This window comes from Arthrobotrys flagrans (assembly GCF_004000055.1).
Source record: "Arthrobotrys flagrans strain CBS H-5679 chromosome Unknown unitig_0, whole genome shotgun sequence".
Classification (NCBI taxonomy): Eukaryota; Fungi; Ascomycota; class Orbiliomycetes; order Orbiliales; family Orbiliaceae; genus Arthrobotrys; species Arthrobotrys flagrans.
Window position 1 is genome coordinate 7,508,697 of NW_027137550.1, and position 27,615 is coordinate 7,536,311.

Here is a 27,615-nt window from a genome sequence, read left to right on the forward strand (position 1 = left end):
AAAGAGGAGTATATACGGTGAAATGTCTTCATATGCGTCGTGAGGAGTAGAGAATAGCAACTGAAGCTCTTCTATCTTTCTTCTTCGTCTCCTGCATCGTCCGTCGCTAAATAGTCGATATCTAGCTAGGGGGCCAAGGATCAAAAAATCCGCCTCCTGTACCACCTCCTGCATCCGAAAAGAAGTTTTCGGAACTAGATCCACCTCCTAGGAAATCCGGGAACCCAGGGAATCCATTAACTCCGATGCCTTCGATCCCGATTGAGATCCCAAAACCAATCTCACCCATCCCAAAAGCACCCATGTCCAATCCATTACCCAACCAGTTCTCATCCAGTGGAGTGTTATATATTTGGTTGACCCCATCGAATCCCAGGTTACCAAAATTGTCACCGTCGATATTCATCATGTTCGAATTTTGCTGTGCCGATTCTTCGGTTGTAGTTGCTACATCGCTGAGCATGTGAAGGGGTGTGGGTGCATCGGTTAGAGTATCGCTGGGTGGTTGTGGAGTTTCTGCACCGCCGCCGGTGCTATGGGGTGTTGGGACATGCATTGAAGCCGGTATATCGTTGAGTGAACGGTATGCGAGCGATGGTGTGACCGGTGTTGACGAGAAGGAATTCCCTTCTTGTTTTCGGGATGGTTCGACCTTTGGGCCTGGGCTCGGTGGGACTACCACTGATTGTCGTCGCGCACCTTTGCTTCCTACCCGTTGTTGGTATTGGTACCAGTGGTTTAACATGGTGAGTATCATGAAGAACTTGGTTGCTGGTTTGCTTTTGTCGTCGGCAGACGCGGCTTTTAGTAGTGCCAGTAGCTTTTCAAAGTAATAGTCGAGTTTGAGCTGTGGTTTATCGATCACTTTGCCGAGCTCGGAATTTGCAGCGGAGGCGGAGAAGTATATTTTGATAAGTAGAACAACGGAATAAGCTACCCGGGCGAAAAAGAGAACAGGGACGCAGCGGAGTTCGTCAACGGTGATGTTTAGGAATCCGTCAAGGAGGCCATGGGCAGAGGATAAACAGCTGAAGAGGGCGTGGATGTGGGTTTGAGTTAGTTGTGGCATACCACCCGGTTTGAGGCTGTCCGGTTGGCGAATTAGCCTTTCCGTTATAAAAGGCGGTCTGAAGTCTTCCGTCGAATGGTCGCCGTGTAGTGCAACTTCGTGCATGAACAGGGACAAAGTATAGCTAGCTAGCCGTACGGTTTTCGTTTCACACTCCGGAGGTAGATTCTTCTCCCACTCTTCCAACTGTCGTTCGAACCCTTTGAGGGCGAATTGTATCCTAGTTTCTGCAAGGTTCACTTTTGCAACTGAGTCCTCGTAGCCGAAGGCGATTCCGACTTCTTCGGTTATTCTTTGAAGCTTGACCCATTGACATATGATCTTATCGTGCAATGTAGCTTCGGGCGACTTTTCGATAAACTCGACGCACTCTCCCATATATGCTGAGTATCGTAGAAGATTGGGTCGCCGTAGAGACATTGCAACGCTAAACAAAAAAAATATCGTTAGCAAGTAACTCTTTAAGTCATCTTGTATTAGGTAAGTACTTACTTTGAACACATCCAATAGCATGTCAAATACGTCCGCCTAGACTCCAGAGTTCCAGGATCCGGTAGCCACGTCTTCTTCCAACTCTGGAGCTCTTTTGGAACACCCTTTTCTTTTGTTTCTGGATTCGTCATCTGTTGGAATCTGTTCATACTAGGACAATCGTTTGAGAGATTGGTACCACCTGCACCTAACCAGGGTATTCTTGGCCTTCCACCTCTATGTGGCTTGTTTATCCCGCAATCGATCGCCATAACTGCGGCTATGTGTGTGAGTTGGTAGAATTTGAGTTCCTCGAATTGATCCGGTGGGTAGTACCAAAGGGTCGCAATGTTGAGGACTTGGATGATTTCCAAGCTCTTCTCGCCATTTATGATTACTCGGTCTGCTATTCCACGGATTACTTCCTTGTTTAACAGTCGATTCAGGTCTGGATCGAATATCGCCGAGGACGCTGCGAGAATGGCTAGGAATAGGAAGGGCTTTTGTTTCCGGATATCCTGAGCGGTCGTCCCAGTCGGGAAAGTGACGGCAGGGAAATGAGGCGCAAGGTTATCATTATAATGACTGAACATCCTACACGCCAGCTCCATAGTTACAAGCTTCCTATCGATAACATCCATATCACCAGATCCCTGAGCTGGAGAAGTAATGGAGCTAGGATCAGTTTCTGGCGTTGGCATTCTATGTCGAGCGTGATGATGATGCTGCCGCGGAACCGCGAATTGGGGTCTCGGAGGAGCCGACGCAGATGTCAGATGTTCCATCCTCGCGCCACCGAACATTGACGAAGAAGTAGCCTCGGTCGTCACGTCCTCCATATGATCGTGGGCGGAGCTGCCTCGCCGGCTGTCCCCAGCTGCTGCTGCATCCTTGTTCATCAGTCTCTGGCGTTTAGGTTCAGACTCACGGTATTGATCAGAATCTCCCGCTGAAAAGCCATGGGGAATGGATCCTGTGCGGATTTGGGAGTGTTTTCGAGATCTAGTGCCATCGTCAGGGTCGGATAACTCGGTATCGCTATCTGCGGGAAAGTCGCGAAGAGGTTCACGATCACTTTCTCCCCGTCGTTTGGCGTTTAATGTCGCTGTAAGCTTGTCGATCTTGCGTTCGAGTTCCGCCACTCTAGAGTCCGTTCGTTTCTGTCTCTTCCTCGTCGGAACTGTGAAGATACATTCTCGACGTGCCTTCGCACAGCGACGGCAGCTGCCTTCTGGATTCGCGAGATCCGGTTCACATCTGACCTTTAAAGACCGACAAGACTCGCAAGCCCTCGTCCGTTTCTGATCCTGAGCCGACCCAGCAGCTGTATTGCCAGCGTTCGACGAAGCGCCCTGCTGACTATCCGGCGTCGCGTTGGCACTGTGGAAGGCCTCAGGAGAAACTCCAGACCCTGAAGGTCTATATGGCGTCGAAAAACTCGCCATGGACCTTGATGTGCTCGCGGAACTCGGACTCACGATGTCCGCGGCCGTCGGTCCTAAGCGTGGATCCAGCTGCGAGTTGTTCTCGTTCTCAACAGGGCTAAACAACAGCATCGAGTCCTCACCGTCGTCTCCTTTGTCAAGAAAGTATGCACGTCCACCGCCCCGGAGTGTTCCGGGAGGGTCCTGAGAGTGCAAGACCCCAGAACCCTTCCCGTTATTCCCGCGTCCAGCCGTGGTGAAGGACTTTTGGAAGATCTCTTAAGACTGTTCGGTCGGAGAGGTCGGTATATTACACCGACCAACAAGACCTCAGATTTGAAATGGAAAAGGAGAGTCGGGGTTGTAGTAGACCCGCGAAAGACTGGCTACCTAGGAAAGCAATGGTACTCTGCGACCCAGGCCTGGCAGATGGTGATTATGTCAGCATATAGTTAAGCATTTTTGTGCATGTGGAAAATAAGCTTGCTTGAAGATAGTGTTTTAGAACTACCACTCCAGTAAAGTTAAGACACGAGACAGGCAATCTGGCCCCCAGAAATAAAATAGACAAAAAATCGATACGAAAAAATACGAAAAATGGAAAGAAAGAAGGATTCGGAATTTTTGCTTAATAAGTCGGCCCGAAGTGCGAGGTTCGGTCAATATAAATGTCCGTAAAGGACAGAATTTTTATCATATGAGAGATAATAATATTAGGAACTCACCAGGCTAGAAAAAAAAATAGAGAAAAAAAGCAGAAATAGACCAGAGAACAGTGCAAAAGTATGATTCACATTTGCATAGACCTTGCTGCGCAGGAACAGGATATAATCGGACTTTGTGACGACTAAATCCCCGACGCCCGTACTATGCACCCAAGTCCGTAAGCCAATTTTACAGTTCGTTTCTAAGCCTCTGCGTTCCGAACCCGAACGAGTTGGGATGGCTGTTCCAACTGGTCGCCTATTTAATGGGCAGGTATCTTTTCGGCTCAGAATAAATGTGAAGGGGGCGGATTCGATTCCTAGATTTGGAGATTTATCAAAAAAACTGCAGTGCGGATTTGCTTCGCTTATGAAATACTACTGGAGCTGGATAGCCTGGTACGCAAGAGGAGGTAGCATTCGATGTAATGAGGGAAAAAAAAAAATAAAAAATAAAAAGAAGACCGAGATTTGAGATTGAGCGGTGCGGCTTCGAGGGTACTATACTGGATGAAACGGGTGGGCAAACTGGGGCCACAGTGCAAGCGCAATGCAATTGCGGAGCGCCCTTGCTTTTCTTCTTCTTCTTCTTCGGCGGACGATACAAATCGGATTATATACGGTCCCGGGGTGGGCCCCGCGACGTCGACCGGAGTTAGGCTGATTGATTGATTGATTTGATTCGATTGATGGAAAAGTTGGGTTAAGAAGAAGCTGCGATGCGAGAGCTTGACGGGACATCAAAAAAAAGCTGGATTCTGGTTCTGGTTTTGACTCAACGCTAACAGGGGACTAATGTAGCATAGTAGGGCAATGCTTCCTTTTTCCACTCAAATGCTGGCCGGGATATAAGCTTCGTCGCTTTTAGGTCATAAGCCGCTTCCCTCTTTGGAAAAGGATATTATATTCTCTGCAGTGCGGTTACAAGTTGTAGTCAAGTTGCAAGGGACAAGGCCGCCTCAAAGGGGTCAGGTTATGGCGAAGTCTGGGAGGATGCTAAAGGGGCGTGCGTATGACTTTGGCTGTGTTGCGTATGTAATCCACGCAGCCATGGCAAGATGAAGCAGATAAATGCGCGGCCTGGTTTGGACAAAGATTCGATTATCGAGATAGCATGGAACATTGCCTTACTAATGTATAACGTTAACTGTCCCACGCGAGCTATTGTTCGAGGAAAGCCATAGAGCCTTTTATCAAATGTCGGAGCCGAAAATCACCGTCCTCTTGCGGTTACGCAGCTTCTCGAATGGAATTATATCAACTGACTCGTCAAAAATCTTGGTACGTTGAACTGCAGCTGGTATTCGTTAGAGCAGACGAGGTAGCTATAGCATCAAATTATTATATACATTTACCGGCGTGTATATGATGATATCTCTGGGTAAACTCGCCGAAAAGTCCAAACTTGCAAGATTAATCACACCAGAAACACTTACGTACGGATGATGAAAGAGGACACAGTTTTACGCACAATGCACTCATGCGTGGCTTACCCTTCAGCTTTGACCGAAAATCAAAATGATCCGAGTTTGAAAGTAGAAAGATTTGATGACGACTTCAATTCGTCTGTTCTCTCAGTGTGTCCATTAGATGGAATGCCTAGCACTCACCCGGATGGCTTACAAATGAATGCAGGCCTGGGTAACAAGGGACCAGCATTGTTAGATTCCCAGTGCGGCACTTCGCATTCAGAAACAATTTGAATGCTCCGTACTCCGTATTTCTGACTAAGGCAATAACAAAAGCCTTGATATATGGAAACTTCAGGAAACAAGACATGAGCTTGAGGGGAGAAGAAGGAGAATGGCATGGACAGGTTCCTGCTTCACGTTATCAATCACGGAACCTACCGCCGTCTGCAGGATACATTCAATGCAATCCCATTCATCCCAGGCGCTCATGTGCCCAACATATCCCCTTGAAAGCAGTAAACAAGTTAAACGGGAAATGCACCGACGGTAGGCGAAATTGGGGTGGCTTGTCCCCATGTTGGCTGCTTACATGAGGAAAGGAACAATGCCCGTCCCTTAAAACCTTTTCGGCCGGAAGAAGGAGGCCAAAGTAACTCCGAGTGCTCCGAATTACCCAAGTTAGTTGATAAGTCACCAGCCTGTGGATCGTTAGTAGGTGCAGCGGTGACCCGGGCTAGCGTTGACGAAGCCCCTGTTTTATTGGGCGAGAACTGCTTCATGGCGCCTGGCATGCCGAGGCATGTTGTGAAGCTCCGTAAGCTTGTTTTGATGTCGGGCGTCCGTGGACTGCGGGGCTTTGGAGGGGCACATAGATGTGTTGCGGTGATGTTGAAACTTCTGTCAAAGGACGTAGTGTAGTCTTGAGAGTACCCGAAACGCATATACGTGTAAACTACTAGCTACTACATCGTCTGAACTGGTGATAATAACTAGACCAACCACCATCGTTCTTGCAGCAGGAGACAGCCACAAGATTGTCACGCTGGAGTCAAGATGTCGTCAGCAATCAATGCCGCGACTATCCAGGAAATCATGAACGCGTCAACTGCTTCGACACCCCTCCAACCCAGCAATATGCCTTATCCAATCTTCACCAAATCCTCGCAGAAGGAAATCGACTCCATCTTCACAACAGCCACTGTTCTCGGCTTCTCAGACAAAATTCTCATTACAATCATCCAATCAGGCCGGTTATCCCAATGGTTCCAGGTACCGCTGGACGCCGCGCATCCTGCCTTCCTAGAAGCGAAGCCCACAGCCGACGACGACGGCCTGCTACCACTTACACATCTCACACCGAAGTGTTTGCTAGGCGCAAGTACTCCTGAAAGACAGGCACAGGGCCAACTGTACGCTGTGCAACTGGCGAGTCTGCTGGCGATGAGGAATATCAGGGAAACCAGGACCGTGCTAGTGGGATTGGGGCTCGACCGGGCGGAGCATACGAGTGATACCTTCCTGGAAACTTTGGAGCTTGTCGGTAGTTGTCTGCCGTAGTAATTTATTACTAAGAAATCAATTATGCTCCGAGCCATACACTTGTTGTACAGTACACAAGCCTGTTACATACAAACCTCGTGGTAGACCACAGGGTTCTAATTTCGCGGGAACTGTTATTCGAGAAACCGGAATCGCTAGGATAAAGCCACATAGTCTGTGACTAATCTACGGAGTCGCCGAAGAGGGCTGTGAGCTGTTTAATTCAAATCTTAATATCACGAAGGTTCGATTAATGCGATGGAAATGGGAAAACTGAACACGAAGGAAAACGAAATGAATCTCAAAAGTTCGAATCAAGGAGGTTCGGAAGGCATTCTACCCGTATCTTAATATACATCATCAACGTCATCAGCGTTTTGTAAGATTAAATTTCAATAATGGTGCCCACGAGGCCAGCCGAAATGACCGAGAGACTAGACAGTTCTCGGTCGCTTCGGGAGGTCCGCAGTCCCATGACATCCACACCTCCACGATCCGCCCACAGCCTCTGATGCTGAATGTTCTTTATAGCCCATCGAGGAGACCTGAGACATGAGTTTGCTGCTATGACCGAGTGGTTAAGGTGTGAGACTTGAATTGGCTGGTCTTCCAGTTGTAGATATCTCATGGGTTCGCCCGCAGAGGTTCGATCCCTCTTGGCAGCGACGTTTGTCATTCTTTTTAGCCTTGATCTAGAAACAGTCTAGATTATGGCTATTAGTAACCTCGAGGCCGCTGAAGAGTCTTTTTTGCAATTAACAATGAATGAGCTGGTGAGATAATCAACAATTGGATTATTTTTAGATGTTGAAACCAAGCGCAATTTAGTCCCGAAGAAGTGCAATTAACCGGTCCTTCCTCATTAAGTAGATTAGCCTGAGGAATTAATTCATCTTGCTAGATCCCGTGTTGCTGTGTTAAATCTTTGCTCAGCGTTTGTCTTTCGATACATTCCATTTTCGGCAGTAATGTAAATCACATGACCTCCCATTCGATGAGTCGCGAAACACGTCTTCTAGCGAGCATTTGCACTTTAACCCCCACCATGACATCTCAAGGTCCCATTCCTGCCTTCATCGTTTGCCAGATATCTCACGGGCCTTGACAACCTGAGGAGTTTCAACCCTTTTGGTATCATCAAATGCTCTGCTGCTATGCCTCGGTCGAAGTATTCACAGATAACAGTTGTTCCTGAAACGGAGTCGGATGAGGATGACCTCGACGATATCAAATATGTTGCGCCGAAGCGGCAGGGGAAAGAGAAAGTTTCTAGGTTAAAGAAAGGTGTTGCTCAGGAAAAGGGATCTAAGATTAAGCAGACTATTGAAGGTATGTTGTATAAATTATCTAGTTGTTGATTGAATTGAGGATTGATCTTGTTAGCTATACCAGACAGCGAGGAGACGGACACTGGAAACGATACCAGCGATCTGGACAATATCAAATCTACATCTCCGAAGAAGAATCCAAATCCAAAACCTATAGCTACTCCCAAGAAAGATCCTTCGATTATCGATCTATCATTTTCACCGGAGGCAATGGTACAAAAAACAATTATACCACCCAAAAAACAACATCCACTCTCAACATCCACTCCTCTCAAAAAGCGCAAACCCAGTAGCCTAGTGCAATTTTCTTCATCTTCAGAAGATGATTTTCGCCCTTTCCCCCGGAAGCGTGCTCGGGAGGGCGAGGTTCCCCCGAAAGAGACCCGTGTAAGAGCTGAACGAGGCCGTGAAAAAGTCGTAATGACAGATGACGAAGATGACGACCCCTACCAACGCTACAAAGCCTCAAAGAAACGAAAACCTGGTACCCGTGGCCGCCCTAGGAAAGATAGTGCAATCACACCTCGAAAACCGTATGCATCTACGTCGACCCCACGGCCCCGTCGCACTAATACCCAGCTTAGAGATCTGGCTATTGACCGCGAAAATGGGTTTAAATCTGACGAAGATACAACAATTGATTGTCCGCTCCATCTACTTCTCAAAAAACAAACTCTCGAAAAGGATCAAAAGGAGAAAAGCAAACCGTTAGAATCAATATATAGGTTCCCACCTGATTCTAACATATTCTCAAATGAAGAAGATGAATTAGAGGATTTAGAGGAAAAGCCACAATTTCCCGGTGCAAGCCCCTGTCGTGCATATGAAGATATCATACTCGATAGATCCCGTGGTGTGATACCCGCATCAATCGCCCGGTGGCTCCGAGACTACCAAATCGAGGGCGTTCGGTTCATGCACAACGCCTTCATCCTCAACACTGGTGTAATCCTCGGTGATGACATGGGTCTCGGGAAAACAGTGCAGGTTATCGCATTTCTTACCGTTGCATTTGGAAAAACGGGTGACGCGAGGGATTCACGCCGCATGAGGCGTATGAGGGACTGGAGACCCGATGAATGGTATCCTAAGGTACTTATCGTGTGTCCAGGAACTCTGATATCGAATTGGATCAGAGAACTAGAGATTTGGGGTTGGTGGCAGGTTTATGCATATCATGGGGCGAAGGGGGCGAAAGAGGATGCATTAAGAGCTGCTAGGACAGGATATTTGGAGATCTTGATTACTACTTATGATACATATCGTAAGTTTCGTTGTTTTGATTGGCACTGTTGAAAAGAATCATGGTACTGACTACAGGAACAGGACGGGATCAAGCGAAGATCAATATGATCGAATGGGACGCCGTCATCGCAGATGAATGTCAGAAGGTTAAAGAACGGACATCAGGGATTACAGAAGCCATGAATGTGGTTAATAGCCTTTGCAGAATCGGTTTGACAGGGACGGCCATTATGAATCATTATGGCGTAGGTATCATATCTCATGACTCGCCTTCTAATACACTAGAAAAGTAACAGCCTTGGCATCTAGGAACTCTGGAACCTCCTCAACTGGATTCGTCCCGGCGAGGTTGGTACCTATAGCGATTGGAAAAACGATATTGAGAACCCTCTTAAAATCGGACAAGCTCATGGTGCCACGAACGCTGAATTGGCACGCGCCAGAAGTACGGCCAATGATCTTGTCAAGAATCTGCTACCACGAATGTTCCTTCGTCGGATGAAATCACTCATCGCACACCAACTACCCAAGAAAACGGACCGCGTGGTATTCTGCAAGCTTGGTGCGTTGCAGCAAGAGGTTTATGAGAACTACCTCGAAAGCGAAGTAGTGGGATTGGTCAAATATTCGACTGATAAGTGTGACTGTGGGTCACATAAGACAAGGGGTAAATGTTGTTATAGAAAGCTTGAAGATGGGACCACGGTTTCTCAGGCGGTGTTTCCGTGTATCACCAATATGAAACTTTTGTGCAACCACCTGGCAAACTGGGTACCTCGTGATGGGGAGCCCCTCGAAAAACAAGAGAAGGATATTGAAAAGCTACAGATTGGGCTTCCTGATAATTGGGAGAAATACTATCGGCGGCAATACTTTGAAAATGTCATGGACCCGGAGTTTTGTGGGAAATGGCAGGTTTTACAGCGACTTCTGGCGTTCTGGAAAGAGAATGAAGAAGGGGCTAAAGTTCTGATCTTCTCGGAGAGTAAGAAGCTTTTGAAGATGTTGTATATGCTGTTGAACAATACGCATTATAATATCTGCTATCTAGACGGGGAAATGTCTTTGGAAGATCGAACTGCCGCAGTAGAGAATTTCAACACCGATGCAAGTTATTTTGTATTTTTGATATCTACAAGAGCAGGAGGAGTTGGTTTGAATATCGTGTCGGCAAATAAAGTGGTTGTATTTGATCCATCCTGGAATCCATCGCATGATTTGCAAGCGCAGGACAGAGCTTACCGCATTGGACAATACAGGGATGTGGAGGTATTCCGGCTGGTTTGCGCGGGAACAATCGAGGAAATGGTATATGCACGTCAGATATATAAACAACAGCAAGCGAATATTGGGTATGAAGCTTCTTTCGAACGAAGGTATTTTAAAGGAGTGATGAAGGATGCGAGTCGGAGGGGGGAGTTATTCGGGTTAAAGAACCTGTTTACCTTCCACCAGGAGAACGTTGTTCTCCAAGAGATTGTAAATCAGACAAATGTGGCAGAGAGTAAAACCGGTATTGCGATTTTAAATATACCGGATATCAGTGGCAACGACGGAATGGATGAGAGTACGATTTTTGGAGATGAAGGAGGAGATATGGTTGATGATATTATTAACCAAATCCAGGCGATGGTGTCTGGTGATGCTAATAACTCCTCCACGGCGGGTGCAAACAAGAAAATGAAATTAGACCCCGTATCCGCAATTCTCGCGTCTGCGGGGGTGGAGTATACGCATGAGAATACAGAGGTTATAGGGACTTCTAAGCTTGAGGAGAATATTTCTAGAAAGGCGGTGGAGGTGAATGAAGATCCGACGATGAGGGCTATGACGGCTTTTCAAAATGATGTAATGAATGATGGGAGGTTTAGGGTTGGTGGGGTGCCTGGGGAGGTTAGAGTCAGGCAGTTTAATGAGTTGAGGAGGGCGTTTGGGTATGAGAAGAAAGAAGAGGGGAGGTTTGCGTTGGAGGTTGAGGGGTGGAAGCCTGAGAAACGGGCGGGAGCGCTGGAGAAGGTAGGTTTTTGGTTCTGGATCTTTTATAGGGATATGGATACTAACTGTGAAGTAGTTTTATAGGTCAAGACGGCAGGTCCTAGCAGTCAGAGGGGAGTTAACAGAAAGGGACGAAGTGCCGGAGATACAACCGAATGTTATTACTGTAGATGATACAGAAGAGGAGGAGGAGGAGGAGGACATCGAAGATGAGATTGAAGATGAAGAAGACGAGGATGATGATGAGGAACTTTGGTAGTATATCTGTTTTTTACGAATTTTCTTGGGACTTTATACTGGCGTTTTGAGGTTGCGATGTTGGGAACGATACCATGTTGGATTTTTATAGATAGGGCTTCAATGATGTATGTATTTTATGTATAGTATACTGCCTGTCTTGTTGAAAGGAACGCAAGTGCTGTAGGGGTATCATACAAGGGAACGCTAAAATCAATGACATCTAGTCGTGTACGTATATTAGTCTCTTGAACTCGACGCCAACCAGTCTCTAGCCGTAGGTCTAGTGGTGACCAAAATCCAACATGTGTACTTGCCTCTTGGTCTCGTAAACCGACCTGAACGTAAGTGGTCATCAAGACTCAAACCAGAGTTCGTGGAGGCTGGTATACGAAGCCATACTAGAGCAGAAGTTGGAATTATAGAGAGCATGGCGCCCAGTAGCTCGTCTCTCCCTCCTGCTCATCGACCCACAAGAAAGCTTCAGCCATCAGATCATCCACCACTGCCTGTGCTCTAGGTGTAATCCACCCTAGATTATCCACCAGCACTCCAATAGTCACAAATCCGAGCACCTGGATAACCTCCAGCACTTTCGCTTGATCTCTGTTCAGTTCCTTGGGTACGCTTCTTATCATATTTGTTTTCCCTATCTTTATGACCTCGAAGCCCGATCCAAGGGGTTTTAAACACTCAACTGAACGTATTATATCATCCTCGGATATCTGTAATCCAGTTCCACCACCACCAGTTGACTGATCCTTCTTAAGAAACGTAGACTGTACTTCAGTGACAGATATCAACCCCCCATTCTTCGACCGAGTATCACGACAGACTTCAACGATTTTTACAGCAAGTTCGAAGTAAAAATCGTTGACCTGGGCACCCAGTAACTCAGACCATATGCTTCCACCTTTTTCCTTCGGACGGTTTGAAGAAGCGGCTAGAGGGTCGATACCAATGGTTGCGCACATGCGAGCGAACTCCGAACGAAATTTGGGGTTTTGACGGATTTCGGAGGAGTATTGGGTGCTGAAGGTGGAGAGGGCAGCTTGGAAGACGGAAAGTTGGGTGGTGAGTTCCGACTGGTGGGTGCGCCGGAGGGTAGCGCCATGAGTGGACCGGGTTTGGGAATCTTGGGCGCGTCGGTCAAGAGCGGCGAGGCCGACACGGCGCCGCATTTTGGTGGTCTATTTGTGGATGGGATTGTTGAGGTTATTGTCTGTGGGGAGTTTGTATGGTGATGCATGATGATGGCACAGTGGCGGTTACCTCGCCACATGGACTCGTGTTGCATTTTCGTAGCTGTGCCATGCTCAACGCATAAGTCGTGTCACGGATTGGCCTGTAGCTTGCTTCGCAGGACTGATCTGGGGGCTTCAAGGCCCGAAGGCGCGCGCTTAAGGCTGGCCGCAATAAAAAACTAAAATGGGAGAGGTACCGGTCTCGTAACCTAGCCTCCACGAGGGCTGGTTCATGAATTCACGAGACCAAGGGATACTATAAAAAGGAGAAGGGAGGAGAGGAAGGGAGAGGTAATATTCTCTTCAGACTACAGTACTATCGATATATCTTTCCTACTTACAAAGAAATTCTCCACGACTTATATTATCCATATAGACCATTTCATACTAGCCCGCTATATCTCTATCAAACTATGCCCCAAACCGCAGCGTCAGGTCGTCCACTAACCAAAGAGGACTTTATTGTCGGTTGGATATGCGCTCTGGATGTTGAACTAAGGGCCGCATTGGCAGTTCTAGACGAGGTGTTGCCAGAACCACCTTTCCATAGACTCCGAGGCGACAAAAACGTCTACAAATATGGTCGGATAAAGAACCACTATGTTGTAATTGCCTGCCTACCGGCCGGACGCCCTGGTGCAGAATCAGCTAGTGTAGTAGCTACTTATTTGAAGCTGACTTTCCCAAACGTGATAGAACGTGGCTTCGGGCTACTGGTGGGAGTTGGGGGTGGCGCGCCTAATCTACAGAGGGGTCACGACATTCGCCTCGGTGACATTGTTGTCAGCCGTCCAAACAACTCTCGTTCTGCCGTGGTCCAATATGACTTTGGCAAGGCAATGCAAGGCGGTGGATTCTTGGAGCAAGGGAATTCGAGGCTGCAACCGCCGCCACGCATTCTTTTATCCACCATAGAAAAAATCCAATCCGGAAATCCAGCACCCTTTAGAAATAATCTACGAGACAATGCTCACCATCTTGGGGAGAGAGATCATATATTTCAGTACCCTCAGAGCCCAGATCAGCTCTTTGAGGCCACCTGTTTGCACAACGCTAGTAGCCAAATCGGTACCTGTGCCCGATGCGATCTCACTAAGAGGGTATTGCGCCCTCAAAGGAGACCCGATCATCTGGAAATACACTACGGGACCATAGCATCGGGGAATCAGGTCATGAAGGATGGTGTGAAACGGGATTTGATTAGTGCGCAAACCGGAGCTTTGTGTTTTGAAATGGAAGCACCAGGCTTGTTATTGATGGATGCATTTCCTTGTTTGGTTATTCGAGGCATCAGCAACTATGCAGATGGTCATAAAAATGACAACTGGCAAGCCTACGCTGCTCTCGTTGCAGCGCTATACGCGAGAGAACTTCTCCTGAACTGCTGATTCCTCGAATTTAAGCTAAAGGTAAGTTGTTACAATATAAAACACCATTTAAACTGAGAATTAATACTAACTTAAGTACTTAAAATAGCCGCTTCTGGTTCCGCAAACCAACCTTCACCAAGTGGTCAGACTAGCGCTTTGGTCCCTCCTAGGAAAAAACTTCGAGGTACATATATTCGAAAAAGATACCATATTATCATCAAGCCTGTCGTTAAATGGCTCGTCGCTACCCCCTCAAGAAGAATACAACATTAGAGTTAGCGATAAGATGGAGGAGACTTGCAGATAGGTGTCCATGAGAGGAGTGCGATTCGGCTAAGATATATTTTGGATTTCGATGTTTTTGATTGCCACGGTTTTGATTTTGATGCTTTGATTTCGATTTTTTTGGATTTCAATATTCTTTGACTTCGGTGTTTCTGGATATGTATATTATATATAGATAGAAGTTTCGATTCGAAGGTTGCAACGCTGGTATGGGAAAACTTTCCTCGCTGCATGTATTATCAAATCTTTAAAGGGATCACACTTTCGTTCTCGTCTCTTACCCTTTCGTTTCATGTAATTTCTACTGTTCGATTTCGATGAACGAGAGCTAGTTAAATGTGACCTATTATCTAGCCTTCGACGATCTTGGTCCCTGATGATAATTAACTTCTGAAAACGACCGTACATCTAAATCGGTCAAATCGATATTAGGGAGGGTAATGAAGGACACGCTATAGCTATACGGAACTAGAATATTATTATTATTATTATTATTATTTGAATTACCTCCAAGTTGTGGTTATGTCGAATTCGAAGTTTTCAACACCTTGGAAAATTTATCGAAATCCTCCAAGACTATATGGTTGAGCACGTGACTACGAGGTAGGTGTCTAACCAAAATAAAATCGACCGTGAGACTAAATACTACCGTGAAGGTGATATTAAGGGAAGGAGGACCACTAAGCTAAGGACTAGTCGCCGAATTGAAGATTGAAAGGTTTTTTCTTTGGAGCAGAGCTCTTTTCTTAGGCATTGTTAGTTTAGCTTGGGCGTGCCCCGTCAGCCTGAAAAGAATTTGACGACGTCGTACACCAGCGACGGTTAAAATAGTGTATTGGCGGAACCGTCCGGTTTGAATCAAAACCATGGGAGATATTTATACCCTAACTCCATCGAGGTGAACACGAGAACAGGAGCAAATCCATTTCTTCTTTCGTGCATGGAGCTATAAAATTTTCTGATGCACTCCGCATTTTCGAAAATTTTGCGACCTGCTAGATTGATATCAGCCGATTGGACTAACCAGCACCCATCCTGGTAATTTTTGAAAGATCTCTGATCAAGAGGCAAATGTGAGATACCACCGTTGGGTACAGTACAGACGCATGTACGGCCAGACGGTGGGGGTACAGAGATCCACCTATCATTTTTGACCGCAATCCTGGTCGCGGAAGTGGAGACTGCATGCACCCTCGAGCCTCCTACGCTTCGCTTAAGCTAATTAAGCCACAGATAGCGAACAAAGATATGGACGATGTATCGATAACATCAAAAGATTGGAAGGTTGGGAGATATCGCTTGTGGAACTGTGTCTGGGAGTATAGGTCGGAATGAGTAGATGTATCCACTGGGAGGGGTTCAGATGCCGTCGTTCATCTTGCATTGATATTGTGAGAGGGAATGTGACCCCGCGCCATGCCGTCGGAACGTTACCGTTTCGATTCGATTGATGCTGTCACTTGGGAATTTGGCCAGGCCAGCCATGGCCATGCATGAACCAGCCCCTCACGTCGTCTGCTAAGTTTCTGGATGGATTCGATGGCTTATTTCTATGCCGTCCCCGGCTCCCTTTGAAGCTCCTGCCGTGTCGTTTTTCCCTTCCCCCTCCTCACCGCCTTCGTTTCTCCCCTCAACCACCCTTAAATTCGATTCTCCCCGTTTGCCTATTCTCTTCGTCAGTATTTTCCCCTTCTCCCTTCCCGTTAGCTAAGCGGGAGTGTGCATTAGAGTGGTCGTAATTGCCATCGACAATCATCGCCAGCAAAGGAATCAGCATTGCTCATCAATCTGGGTCTCGTTCGCTGTTACGTAAAAACCGTCTGTTTCCATTTCAGCCTCCAAAACAACACCAAAATTTGAGGCATCTGTATTCATTCTCTCCACCGTCACCAACACCACACAAAGAATAAAAAAGTCAGCAATGACTATCGGGGCCTTCGAAGTCTCGAAAACTCGGCGCAAGTGGCAGGTCGCCCTTGCTACTATATACTGTCTTTTAAGTGCTGGTGTCGTCTTTGGATATGCTGGTAAGTCGATGGTGTTTCTACTGTCCACGTGACTAGGGGTACTGACTTAGACAATAGCTATTAAGCCGGTTTTAATCGCGGAGGGCGTGTATCGGGATAGATGTACGGACGACGAGCTGGAGCGAGATGTGAGGGTGTGCTTTGGGCAGGAATTACAGTGCGTACTCTCCAGGGACGTCAATGGGCCGAAATAGTGCACGAAGCTAATGCTGGGATAGTTTGAACTTCATGTTCACTTGTGCAGCCGTCGCAACAAATGTAGGTTCTCCGCAAGTGGCTGTTCCGGGGAATTAGAGCTAATTCTGATGTTAAATAGGTTTGTGCATTGCCGGTTGGTACAATTCTCGACAAATACGGACCCAGAGTTAGTGGCATGCTGGGTGCTGGTTTCTTTGCTGCTGGATGTCTACTATTCGCCTTTGCCTGGGAACTTCCGTTCGATGGTAAGTATCTCTTTCACCATTTACAATTCATTATTACAGGATTATATTAATGGTCTGGTAAACAGCTTACATTCCGGCATATCTCTTCCTCGCCCTCGGTGGCCCATTCGTCTTCATCTCGTCTTTTCAGCTCTCAAACACCTTCCCTACGAGCTCCGGCTTAATATTGTCCCTCCTCACAGGCGCTTTCGATGCATCCTCTGCCGTATTCCTTATCTACCGCCTCATTTACTTCGCCAGCGGCGAAACATTCTGGCCTAAGAAGTTTTTCCTGGTCTATCTCATCGTTCCAGTCTTCACCTTCCTCTCCCAGGTCTTTGTTATGCCTCGGGAATCATACAAGACTGTCGGCGAATTGGTACACATGGTTGAAGAAGATCAATATCACTCCTCAGACGAAGAGCTTCCTGCTGAAGTCCGCCACTCTGTCCAAGAAGAGCGTCGTGCCTCTGTAGCTAGTGAAATAGATCTCCTCCTTGGCCCCAAGGGCGGAGAACGCCACCAGAAGCGTGAGAGTGCGAAGAAGCATATTTCAGGCGTATGGGGTGCCCTGCACGGCAAAACTGCACAGGAGCAAATCACCAGTTGGTGGTTTGTGCTTATCACGGCATTTACGGTTATTCAGATGACCAGGATCAACTACTTTGTGGCGACTATAAGACCGCAGTATACATATTTGCTGGGAAGTTATGAGGATGCGGTGGAGATCAACAATTTCTTCGATATTGCGTTGCCGTTGGGAGGATTGGTTGCTGTTCCATTTATCGGTAAGGATTAAGCTCTATTGACGTTATTTTGGAGATGAGAGTGCTAAAGTATGGGGCTTATTAGGTGCCTTGCTTGATCGGACCAGCACAACGTTCATTATCGCATTGCTGGTGGCGACTGCGACTGCGATTGGTATTTTGGGTGTTCTCCCATATAAATGGGCTGCATACCTTAATGTTATCTTGTTCGTGGTGTACCGTCCGTTATATTACACCACCGTATCGTAAGTTCCCCATTTTTCTAGAAAAAGCACTTAAAAACTTCTTTCCTAATGTTTTTTTGTGGAATCGCAGGGACTACGCTGCCAAAGTCTTTGGCTTCATCACTTTCGGTAAAGTCTACGGCACAATCATATGTCTAGCTGGTTTCTTCAACTTCGTCCAGTCAGGGCTTGATGCTCTGACATATACGGTATTTGGGAAGAATCCCGTACCCGTTAATCTGATACTTTTAGTCGCTGCTATGATTGTTGGAACAGCATTAGTGGCATTTCTTAATTTCCAGGCGAAGAAGATGAAGAGAGATGAATTGGTTAGAGAGGCAGAGAGTGCAGAGGAAACGGTGATGCCTGTACACGTAGGCTTCGGAGAGAGTAGTTATACACAGTAGATATGGAGGAGGTGATGACTGTGTTTGGTGAATGTAATGATCATGATACATGATTGCATGAGAAGTGACTAATGATCACTTCATTATGGTTGCATTCTTGTAAGTACTTGTACTTTTTCTCTCTCTCTTTGAAATGGATTCTTGGAGGCGAGATTGGTAGTCTTTCTGGGTTCATATTTCTCTGGAAATCGGTAGCGGGTTTTAAATTTGTTATCTTTGGTTTTCTGGGTCTGCATGTTTCAATTTCTTTATAACAAAGCTTGCTGCGAAGACATCGATATACATATAAGTATGTAAATGCTAGAAATGATAGACTCATAGATTTAATTAATAAAGAAAGTAATTTCTGATGTATAGATGGGATCTAGAATTGTACAAATAAAACGGTCTTCGATATAGAACTTCCATGATTTTAAATGTTGTCAGCCTTCTTTTTCGACTCGACATACACCAAATTACTTGCTTGGTTATAGTCAGTTTGGCGCTGCCGACTGCTCAGAAATAGCGCTGCGACCGTCCTGTAATCCTTCGTCAAGGATTAGGGCAAATAAGTTAACGACCACACTCCTAACAGCCTCTGGGTCCTTATTGGTGTAATTTCCAGAGACTCCTACGATTAGAGACCAAGAAAATACTTTTCGCGAATTCGGTAGAATCAGTAATTGACGACCGATATTGACATGCATCCGATCAATACTCAGCCTGAACTCCAGAGGGGTGAAAATACAACAACCAACGCAATGATTATATATTTTTTTGGTTAGTGCTGGGCTACGATGCCTCCGGATATAAGTTCAGAGACAGCTGCGAAAAGTAATGCGAACCGTACACCTGAAAATCAGCGACAAGATGTGCGCCCACCGGTTTATCATAAGACTATGGTGGCTTATACACCCAGTCCCAGCATTGACAATAGTGCTGGGTATGGGTTGCTAGGTCGCAATGGGAATACGGAGAGTGTGGATTTTGAGATTAGTCAGGGGATAGGGGTGATGGGATTGGATGATCAGGGAGCTGGGATAAGAGGGTTTGAGACGGAGCCGAAGGTATCTTTAACTTCCGAATCATATTGTGGTGTCGCCGACTGGGCCTTGATATGCCCGAATACTACGAAAAGGATTGGGCCAATGTCCTAGAGGAGCTTCGGACTGGACATCTTAAGCGTGTTCGCATGGAACAACTTTTACAAACTTATGGGCTCAAAATCACGACTGACGCTTTAGCCAGGAAACAAATTGTTTCTGCGGAAGATGATGAGTCCGACAGATATTCTGAGGTCTCGATATCTGATTCCGCCTTGCATCGTATTACGCATGTGATTATTGTTGAGGGGGGACATCTGGAGATGGCAGAGTTGCTTCTTCAGCATAGTCGTGAGTCAGCTCTTATGCCCTTATAATACAATTACCAGGTCTGCGGCTTCCCTTCGTATGCTGACTATCATCTTAGGCGAACGGGCCCTTAAACTTTCACTAAGTGTCAGTTGGTATCTTCATGCCATTGACTATAGTAACTCTTTACATGCGGGCCAGCATAACAATCTCGAAATGGTCGCTTTACTTCTTAAACATGGGATGGGCTTAAGATCCAAGACATTAAAGGGGTACACCGCTCTTCACATAGCGGCAAGGGGAAGACCATGGAGCTAAAAACGCTGGAATTCTTACTCTCTAATGGAGCTCCGGCGGCTGGGCCCGTCGTTCAGCAGAATTCGACTCAGAGTTCGCCTTTACATGTGCTAATGCCAAAGGAACAGGGTACCCATGAGATTGATAAATGCTGCTTTTAAAAAGTGGAGTAGAGGTTGATGTGGTGGATGCTTCTGGGATTACGCCGCTGATGAAGTCAATCTATTCTTCAACAGTGCTGACAACTATATTTTTGCTGGAGGCAGAAGCTAGTGTAAATGCTGTGATTAGTGGGGGGCATACCGCGCTGCATATAGCTACGAGGTATTATGATGATCTTCCGTCATTAAACAAGGAAGATGGGAGGTTAAAGATTGGATCGCTGGTGAAGTGGATAAGAATTTGGAGAGTAAGAAGGGGAAGCGCCCGATGGACTATGTGAAGGGTGAAATTCCTTTGAAGATGCTAGACGGGAAGCTAAAGTGAGTGAATTCTTTCAAGCTAATATATAATTTTTGGGGGGGTTCGGTTGCGCATAACCTTGTCCACCTGGATAACGTTACTGGCGGCTGTGTGTCTGTTTCAGGCCTGACTCTTGGTATCGGCTTTAGCGTATACCTCGGGAAGTTTGAATTATTTCTCAATGAATGCTGTTGTCTTTTATATATGAGTTTCAGCATCCAGGGTTGATATCTCCAGGATTCCACGTACGGAAATCGATATTTGGTGCCCTGGAACTTAAATATGCATATACGCCTGTCCATGATATGAGGCTGAACTTCGAACTTCTCCTGTTTGAGAATTCAACTTGGGTGCTTGCATGAAAATTCCTGGCTAAATACGTTTCAGTAAATACATATACTGATGTATAGACATGTTCAGTAGTCTCGGTCCCAGTACCTCAATTGATCACGGATCTAAAAGTTGAAGTTCGTATCGATACATGATATTTTAGTTCGAGGCGACGATCTAGTCAGCCTAATTTTTTTTGTTTTTTAAAAAAGCGGGTGAGATCTTGGCCATTCTGCCATTCATTGGATATCTTTTTCCGAGGCAACGTATGGCGCTGGCGCGGCGTATACGCACCATACATACATACAGCCTTTGGATGTGGTATCGTACGGAGGCAGTGCGCGCGCCACGGGGCAATGAGGTGTATGCCTGGGAAATCCTTTTGACTCAACTTTTCCTATTAATTTGAATTCCCCGAGAAGCTTTTGGGGGGTCGCATATTGTTGTGAAGTAGAAACCCAAAACAAGATCTATCCCCTTCGATCCGAAATCCAAGGCTCGACAACACTTTCCCTTAGGCACTAAAAAAATACAACGGCCAACTCAAAATTCAAAGACTGGGTGGCGGTTACCAACTTAACTTGCACAAATTATGGAACCGGAAGGTATCCTAGAGACGAATGCAAAGAACGATACTCGAACTTCGACCGAAAACCAGTCTCAAGATTCTCAGCGATCAGTCTATCAGGAATCTCTCGCTATTCTCAATACAGGATTCGGGTCTTTCAGCCTCGCAGGCAAAATCGAACATATGAGTCTACATAATCCCACTCGTACGTTTGAGGTGGAGGTATGTATATTCAAAGCTCTTCTATACCCTTATATATGGTTTCCGCCTCAGGTTTGTAGAAATGGAGTGTTCTAATTCATCGCCCTTTGTTGTTTGTTGAACAGGTGGTGTCGGAAAGTCCAATCGGCACCTCGCCAATATTACCGCGGTTGGAAACCCAAAACTACAGGTCCATGTCCTCTGGCAGCTCTTTCGAAAGTTCCCAATACTCCAGACGGGAAAGTAGCTCAACTGCGCTTACTGCTACTACTTACGACCCCCAAGAATCTGACTCCGATGACGAAGATATGAAACTTGGAAAGCTCAGATATTACATCACTGAGGCAGAAAAACTAAAATCGAACGGAGAGCTTAAAAAAGCGGCGTCATTCTTCCGAGTAATTGTTAAACAGTTAACCGACAGCCCGGGGTTGGAAAGAAATCTGAAAAATCCCCGGTTGCACTATATCATCGAATTGGTGGAGATACAAACACGCCTAAAGAACTGGAGCGATGCACTCATCACGGTACAGAATATGATCGGAGGATCGGACGAACCTGCACTCGTGGGACTAATCGAACACTGGCAGGCTTGGGTTTATTATCAACAAGGGAGCTTGGATTCTGCGAGGTCGAGGTGTGATAAAGCCATTAAGAAGATAAGAAAGAGCAAAGGAAACAATGAGGATAGCGTAATGCTCATGCTTCAGATTCTTGAAGATATGGGAAAGCAAGATCCTGATGTAAAGGAGGAGTGTGAAGTTGAAGCATCCTTTTATAGGAATTTAATTTCATTGCAGGAGCCGCCGGACCTGGTCTCGTACCCAGACGTTACAAAGAAAGGAGTGCCGGAACCGAAATACCCTGCGCCTGTAGTGGAGTTGGATACGAAGAGCGAGTCAGGATGGGGGCCTTCGATGTCAATCATGCCAATATCTTCCGCGAGCTCTCAGCATCAGGTCCACGAATTATCGTCATCTCCATCTGTACGAAGTGAAAACGCTCCCGTGATATACACGCAACCAGTACTAAGATCGGAAAATATTACGGAAACTCGGAATATTCTACAGCGACAAGGGCTTGACTTGGAAGGAGGGAGCATTGTTTGCGTGGCCGAGCAAAAGAAAGGCGGAAGGAATACAAAATTCGTTGCGATCCGCGAAGCTATAACGAAAAATGACATCGTGCTCGCAGATATTCTATTTAGTGGTATGTTTCGCTCCGTCTGTATCTAGGGTGCTCAATACGTTCTTTACCCACGATAATCTCTTTATTGGTTGAATGGGTATGATTCTAACGTTGGCGTGACCTTAGATCCAAAGCTTTGCCAATACAAAATGGATGTTAAATATCCCGGTTGGGGAAGCGATGAGAGCGAACCTTTGCACTTTGCCGTCTTAAGCAACAATCTCGATATGGTCCAGTTGCTTCTGAGAAAAGGTGTCGGCATCCTCTCTGTTACGACGAAATGGAAGCTCACAGTCCTTCATATAGCCAGCCTAGCCCCAAGTGTTGGGTGCGAGATGATGGAATTCCTGATGGAAAATGGTGTTCCAGTGGACGGCATAGAAGGTCCTGAGACTGGCTGCCGGTCGTTACCTTTACATCTAGCATGCGCTGCCCGTGAAGAGACGAAAGTCGAGTTTCTTCTCAGAAAGCGGGCAAGCGTCAATGTCAAGGACTTTCACAAGGCGTCACCTCTAGGCGTTGCAGCTATGTCCCCTGGAACTTCGGTTCACATCAAAAACCTGGTTGATGCCGGTGCCTTTGTGGGCGACTCGGATAAGGAGGGAGATACGGCTTTGCACATTGCTGCGGCGAATTTGAACATCGAAGGAATTAGGATATTGTTGGCGTGTGGAGCAAATCGCAATATAAAGAACAACAAAGGGAAGCGACCGCTTGATATCGCCAAGGCTCTGAGCGATTGTTCTACAGATATTAAATCGCTTCTTAAGTGAGTCTTAGTTCTGCTTTCATATATCTCGCGAAGTCTCTTGAGAAATCTCCTATTGAGCGTTACTAACTATTTCCTGACAACTATAGGCCTGAGAGTAAACCTGCACGTCGTTGGTTTTAGATCTAGTCTCAACTGCTCACATCAATGGTGGCAGGCTCTTCCGCTCTTCTTTAGGATAGATTATAGCTGCAACCTGTTTACCCTGCCTTGCTTGGAATTAAGAGTATCGACCTACCCTAGCGTATTCTATAGATTGTACAGGATATATTAATTTTTAATACGACCTATTTCTTTCTCTTTACCGTTCATGAATTCAGCATCGTGTAAACGTTAAACGGAGAGTCAATTGAGCGCTGTTGTTGCATTTTATGTGTTGCCAAGAATTCCGGACCGAGCCGGGGTCCTCGGTCTTGGCAGGCGATGTGCTATGGCATCATGAATGACTTCGGCCTTCCCCATTCCAAAACTATTCCGTTCGCGTCACACGAGCCTGCAGATTTATCATTTGCCCGCTCTACGATAGGCACGGTATTTCTTTGATATATCTCTCAAGGGGCCAACTTAATGGCTCTCTTTTCTACAGCCTCCTACCTGTAAATATCTTCAGCGACACCCCAAGACTTCGAGTGCTTCGAGATATGCCTCCGCTTGGGACAACTCCATAAACTCTAAGTAAAATATCGTCCAAAGAGAATACCCGTTACCATGAATATCGGGAGCACTACCGCAGCAGTCGCCGGCTCCAGGTCTCGCGTTACCAGCCATAGCGAGCGCACTCCTCTTCTGGCGGTTGTCCCGACACGTCCGTATTCCCGGCGCCACCGGTCTACAACATGCACTCGGTTCTGCTACATCCTCTTCCAGGTTACGATATTCTATGCGATATTATATCTTCTGGTTCTTATACCTCTGCGGATACTACCAGAATGGAATTCGCCGTTAAAATGGCGAGACATCCCGCCTCCACATGAACGCTATCCGTTACCGAAGAACAAAGATTTGGGAATCGAGAGGCTGGTCAAGATATTGGACGAAACGCCGAATCCCGCGAAGGCTAAGCAGTGGAGTAGATATTATACTTCGGGTGCCCATGTGGCAGGGAAAAATTATAGTCAGGCTGTCTGGACGAAGGAGAAGTGGGAAAGCTACGGTATCAAGTCGGAGATTGTGGAGTATGAAGTGCTGTTGAATTATCCTGTTGGGCATAGACTGGCTTTGGTTGAAAGAGGGGTTACCGCCGACACTATTGAAAACGATGCGACAGCCGAAAGTGGGAAGGAAAAGCAGAAAGATGATAAAGTACTCTTTGAGGCTAGCCTTGAGGAAGATGAGGTACCAGGAAATGAATTTTCTCAATCGAAGGACAGGCTACCGACTTTCCATGGGTATTCCGCTAACGGCACTGTTACTGCGGAATTCGTTTACGGTGGATATTGCGACTTCGATGCATTTAAGGAATTAGACGAGCTTAAGGTACCTATCAAGGGTAACATTGTTCTCTGTCGATACGGTTTAATCTTCCGAGGCTTGAAGGTCCTGGGAGCACAAGATAGAGGTGCTGTTGGTGTTATCATATTCACTGACCCTGCAGACGACTACCCTGACGGCTGGTCTGGTGGCGGCAGTGGCGATGGAAAGCCATACCCTGAGGGAAGTGGTCGGCAACCATCGAGTGTTCAACGAGGATCAGTGCAATTTCTGTCTTTGAGGCCGGGGGATCCGACAACCCCAGGATATGCATCGAAACCTGGGGTACCGAGGAGTGATGAGCATGCAGCTATCCCGAGTATTCCAAGTTTGCCAATCAGTTATCTCGATGCAGCCCCTATCCTCAAGGCCCTCAACGGGTGGGGTTATCAACCTAAAGGATGGAAAAAGGGTGGGTTGGTCGACCGCGGAGTGGACTATTGGACTGGCCCAGTTGGCTATGAACCCGAAGTAATTCGTGGTGTCGAAGTTTTGAAGCCTACAAGAACGGGCAACGCAAAACCGACCAAGACTCTCTTACATTTTGAAAATATCGTCGAATATACTCTTACGCCGATTTGGGATGTCATCGGCATTATCAACGGCTCTATTAGCGATGAAATTGTTGTTATTGGTAATCATCGTGATGCTTGGAATGCTGGTGCTGGAGATCCCGTTTCTGGCAGCGCCGCAGTAATGGAGTGTAAGAATGGTTTCATCTGATATCCTGTCCACAAGTATAAAGCTAACCTAGTCATATAGTATCGAGGACATTTGGTGAAATGCTCAAGAAAGACTGGAAACCCCTTCGCACGATCATTCTAGCTTCATGGGATGGCGAAGAGTACGGTCTAGTTGGCTCTACGGAATGGGTCGAGGAACACAGAGCTTTCCTCATGCAAAATGCGGTTGCATATCTGAATCTTGATATCGCTACCTCGGGACCATGGCTTGACGCCGCGTCAGCGCCTTTGCTGTACAAAGTATTTACAGACGCAATGAAGGCCATCAAAGACCCCCTGGCGGACAGTAAACGTGATTTGATTCATAAAGGAGAATCTGTCCGACCAGTGGTGGCGGCTATGAAACCCGTTATTCCGGGGTCCGACGGCATAAATGTCTACCAGGATCACGACCGTGATCACAACAAGGAAACCTACAAGGGTAGCATCTACGAGATCTGGAGTAAAGATGGAGGCATTATTCGCCCGATTGGAAGTGGTTCCGATTTCGTTGGGTTTCAAGACATCGCCTTAGTTCCTAGCTCGGATTTTAGTTTTAGGCAGGGAGCTAGTGGCGCCGTCTATCATTGTGAGTTAGATATACTCATTATCATTGACGATATACTGACACTTTTTTTTATAGATCATTCGAACTACGACTCCTTTGACTGGATGGAGAAATTCGGAGACCCTGGCTTTAAGTATCACCTCACGGCGGCGAAACTCATTGGCCACATGGTCCTCAGTCTCACTGAAACTCCCGTCATCCCATTCAGCTTGACAGACTATGCAAATTTCCTGGCCAAACATCTCAAGCAAGCTATTGAATTCTTCGACAAAACCACTCAAGCTATTGCAGCATCCTCATTGACGACAGAAGTGCATAGCGACATTATCAAAGGAATCTACAGATCCCGCGAATCCCTCACCCGCCTTGGCGAACAAATTGCAAAACTCAAAACCGCAACTGTGCAGTTCGACGAGGAAGCTCTAGCACTTTCTGAGGAAATTAGTGGTCTGGATCCGGATATTCCATGGTACAGGTGGTGGCAAAGCTTGCACTATTGGGCTAGGGTCAAAGATCTTAACAACAAGATTCAATTCTTTGAAAGGAAGTTCATATATGAAGATGGACTGGATGGGAGAGAGGGTTTTAAGCACGTAGTGTTTGCTCCAGGGCTGTGGACAGGATATTCTGGTGCTGTTTTCCCAGGTATTCTAGAAAGCGTTGAGGCTAAGAATTGGACAAATGTTGAAGTAAGTCCATAAATACTGTCATTACCGCTAATGGAAACCGTCTGCGTAAAGGAATTGAGAATGTTGCTAACTTCGTGGTTTCTAAATCTAGCGATGGTCAGAGATTATCCAGAAGTGTGTGATTGATGCAGCGAGAAGCATCGAGCTGAATTGAATAGACTATTAGTAATAACTATCGCGGCTTCAATTTTGATTTGAGCGGGCATCTGATATATATTTCGCAGCGATGGATATGGGGTTTGAATTGCTAGCAGATTATTGATATTTAGACTGGAAAGATCTAATACGTACAGACGTTAAACAAATAAAATGAAATATTGACTTTTCGACTTTAACAAACAATAACTTCAATGACTGAATCGTTCGAGCGACAACCCTTTGCTTTCGTTTCGTGATGGTAAATTATTAGGATTTTTGAAAGGAGATATCAAAACAAAGAGAAGCATTGATACTTTGGCGAAACAATAAAGCATCGAAATAACAATATGAGCAATCCAACCACCCCTATGACCACCTCGCAGATATCGGCCATTCTGATTTTTTCTCGTTTAAACCGGGCGAAACTTGTGGAGGCGACATAGACATCAGTCAATTGACCAGCTAACTCTGTGTCTATTTTGCAGGGGGTTTCGACTTTTTCTTCGTACGCGTGGTGGCGTATTTCGGGCACATCTTTCGGTTTTTTATGTTCAAGACGGTCTCGAAGCTCGAGTATTTCTGCTTCTAGCCGCGAGACACGCAAGGGCCCGGGTTTGTGGGCAGTAGATTTTGCTGTTGCATTTCGATGACTTGGAATGGAATTTGGCTTTGGGATGGAGCTTGTGGGCCCGGAATTCCTATAAGCTCTTTT

General features: G+C 46.3%; 9 protein-coding genes across 9 annotated transcripts; 7 read left to right on the forward strand and 2 right to left on the reverse strand.

Moving 5' to 3' along the window:
• Positions 1-121: 121 nt before the first annotated feature.
• On the reverse strand, positions 122-3,096 carry DFL_005212 (uncharacterized protein; the record flags this gene model as incomplete). The annotated part of the gene is made up of 2 exons (XM_067634438.1): positions 122-1,496; positions 1,562-3,096. 2 exons carry the CDS (start codon positions 3,094-3,096, stop codon positions 122-124), a joined length of 2,910 nt encoding a protein of 969 aa, XP_067492506.1.
• A 3,037-nt stretch (positions 3,097-6,133) lies between these two features.
• On the forward strand, positions 6,134-6,637 carry DFL_005213 (uncharacterized protein; the record flags this gene model as incomplete). Its single annotated transcript, XM_067634439.1, has 1 exon — positions 6,134-6,637. The coding sequence occupies one exon, from the start codon at positions 6,134-6,136 to the stop codon at positions 6,635-6,637; it is 504 nt and encodes a 167-aa protein (XP_067492507.1).
• A 1,136-nt stretch (positions 6,638-7,773) lies between these two features.
• DFL_005214 (uncharacterized protein) lies at positions 7,774-11,446 on the forward strand (the record flags this gene model as incomplete). The annotated part of the gene is made up of 6 exons (XM_067634440.1): positions 7,774-7,948; positions 8,003-9,039; positions 9,112-9,211; positions 9,274-9,437; positions 9,502-11,208; positions 11,264-11,446. 6 exons carry the CDS (start codon positions 7,774-7,776, stop codon positions 11,444-11,446), a joined length of 3,366 nt encoding a protein of 1,121 aa, XP_067492508.1.
• Positions 11,447-11,843: 397 nt separating this feature from the next.
• On the reverse strand, positions 11,844-12,605 carry DFL_005215 (uncharacterized protein; the record flags this gene model as incomplete). The annotated part of the gene is made up of 1 exon (XM_067634441.1): positions 11,844-12,605. The coding sequence occupies one exon, from the start codon at positions 12,603-12,605 to the stop codon at positions 11,844-11,846; it is 762 nt and encodes a 253-aa protein (XP_067492509.1).
• Positions 12,606-13,081: 476 nt separating this feature from the next.
• On the forward strand, positions 13,082-14,345 carry DFL_005216 (uncharacterized protein; the record flags this gene model as incomplete). The annotated part of the gene is made up of 3 exons (XM_067634442.1): positions 13,082-14,014; positions 14,072-14,077; positions 14,145-14,345. 3 exons carry the CDS (start codon positions 13,082-13,084, stop codon positions 14,343-14,345), a joined length of 1,140 nt encoding a protein of 379 aa, XP_067492510.1.
• A 1,899-nt stretch (positions 14,346-16,244) lies between these two features.
• DFL_005217 (uncharacterized protein) lies at positions 16,245-18,170 on the forward strand (the record flags this gene model as incomplete). The annotated part of the gene is made up of 7 exons (XM_067634443.1): positions 16,245-16,350; positions 16,408-16,507; positions 16,569-16,608; positions 16,667-16,793; positions 16,859-17,560; positions 17,625-17,784; positions 17,855-18,170. The coding sequence occupies 7 exons, from the start codon at positions 16,245-16,247 to the stop codon at positions 18,168-18,170; spliced, it is 1,551 nt and encodes a 516-aa protein (XP_067492511.1).
• A 776-nt stretch (positions 18,171-18,946) lies between these two features.
• On the forward strand, positions 18,947-19,819 carry DFL_005218 (uncharacterized protein; the record flags this gene model as incomplete). The annotated part of the gene is made up of 3 exons (XM_067634444.1): positions 18,947-19,216; positions 19,288-19,543; positions 19,620-19,819. 3 exons carry the CDS (start codon positions 18,947-18,949, stop codon positions 19,817-19,819), a joined length of 726 nt encoding a protein of 241 aa, XP_067492512.1.
• Positions 19,820-21,182: 1,363 nt separating this feature from the next.
• On the forward strand, positions 21,183-23,320 carry DFL_005219 (uncharacterized protein; the record flags this gene model as incomplete). The annotated part of the gene is made up of 3 exons (XM_067634445.1): positions 21,183-21,380; positions 21,485-22,568; positions 22,674-23,320. 3 exons carry the CDS (start codon positions 21,183-21,185, stop codon positions 23,318-23,320), a joined length of 1,929 nt encoding a protein of 642 aa, XP_067492513.1.
• Positions 23,321-24,024: 704 nt separating this feature from the next.
• Positions 24,025-26,919, forward strand: DFL_005220 (uncharacterized protein; the record flags this gene model as incomplete). The annotated part of the gene is made up of 4 exons (XM_067634447.1): positions 24,025-25,489; positions 25,549-26,097; positions 26,152-26,765; positions 26,857-26,919. 4 exons carry the CDS (start codon positions 24,025-24,027, stop codon positions 26,917-26,919), a joined length of 2,691 nt encoding a protein of 896 aa, XP_067492514.1.
• Between the last annotated feature and the right edge of the window lie 696 nt (positions 26,920-27,615).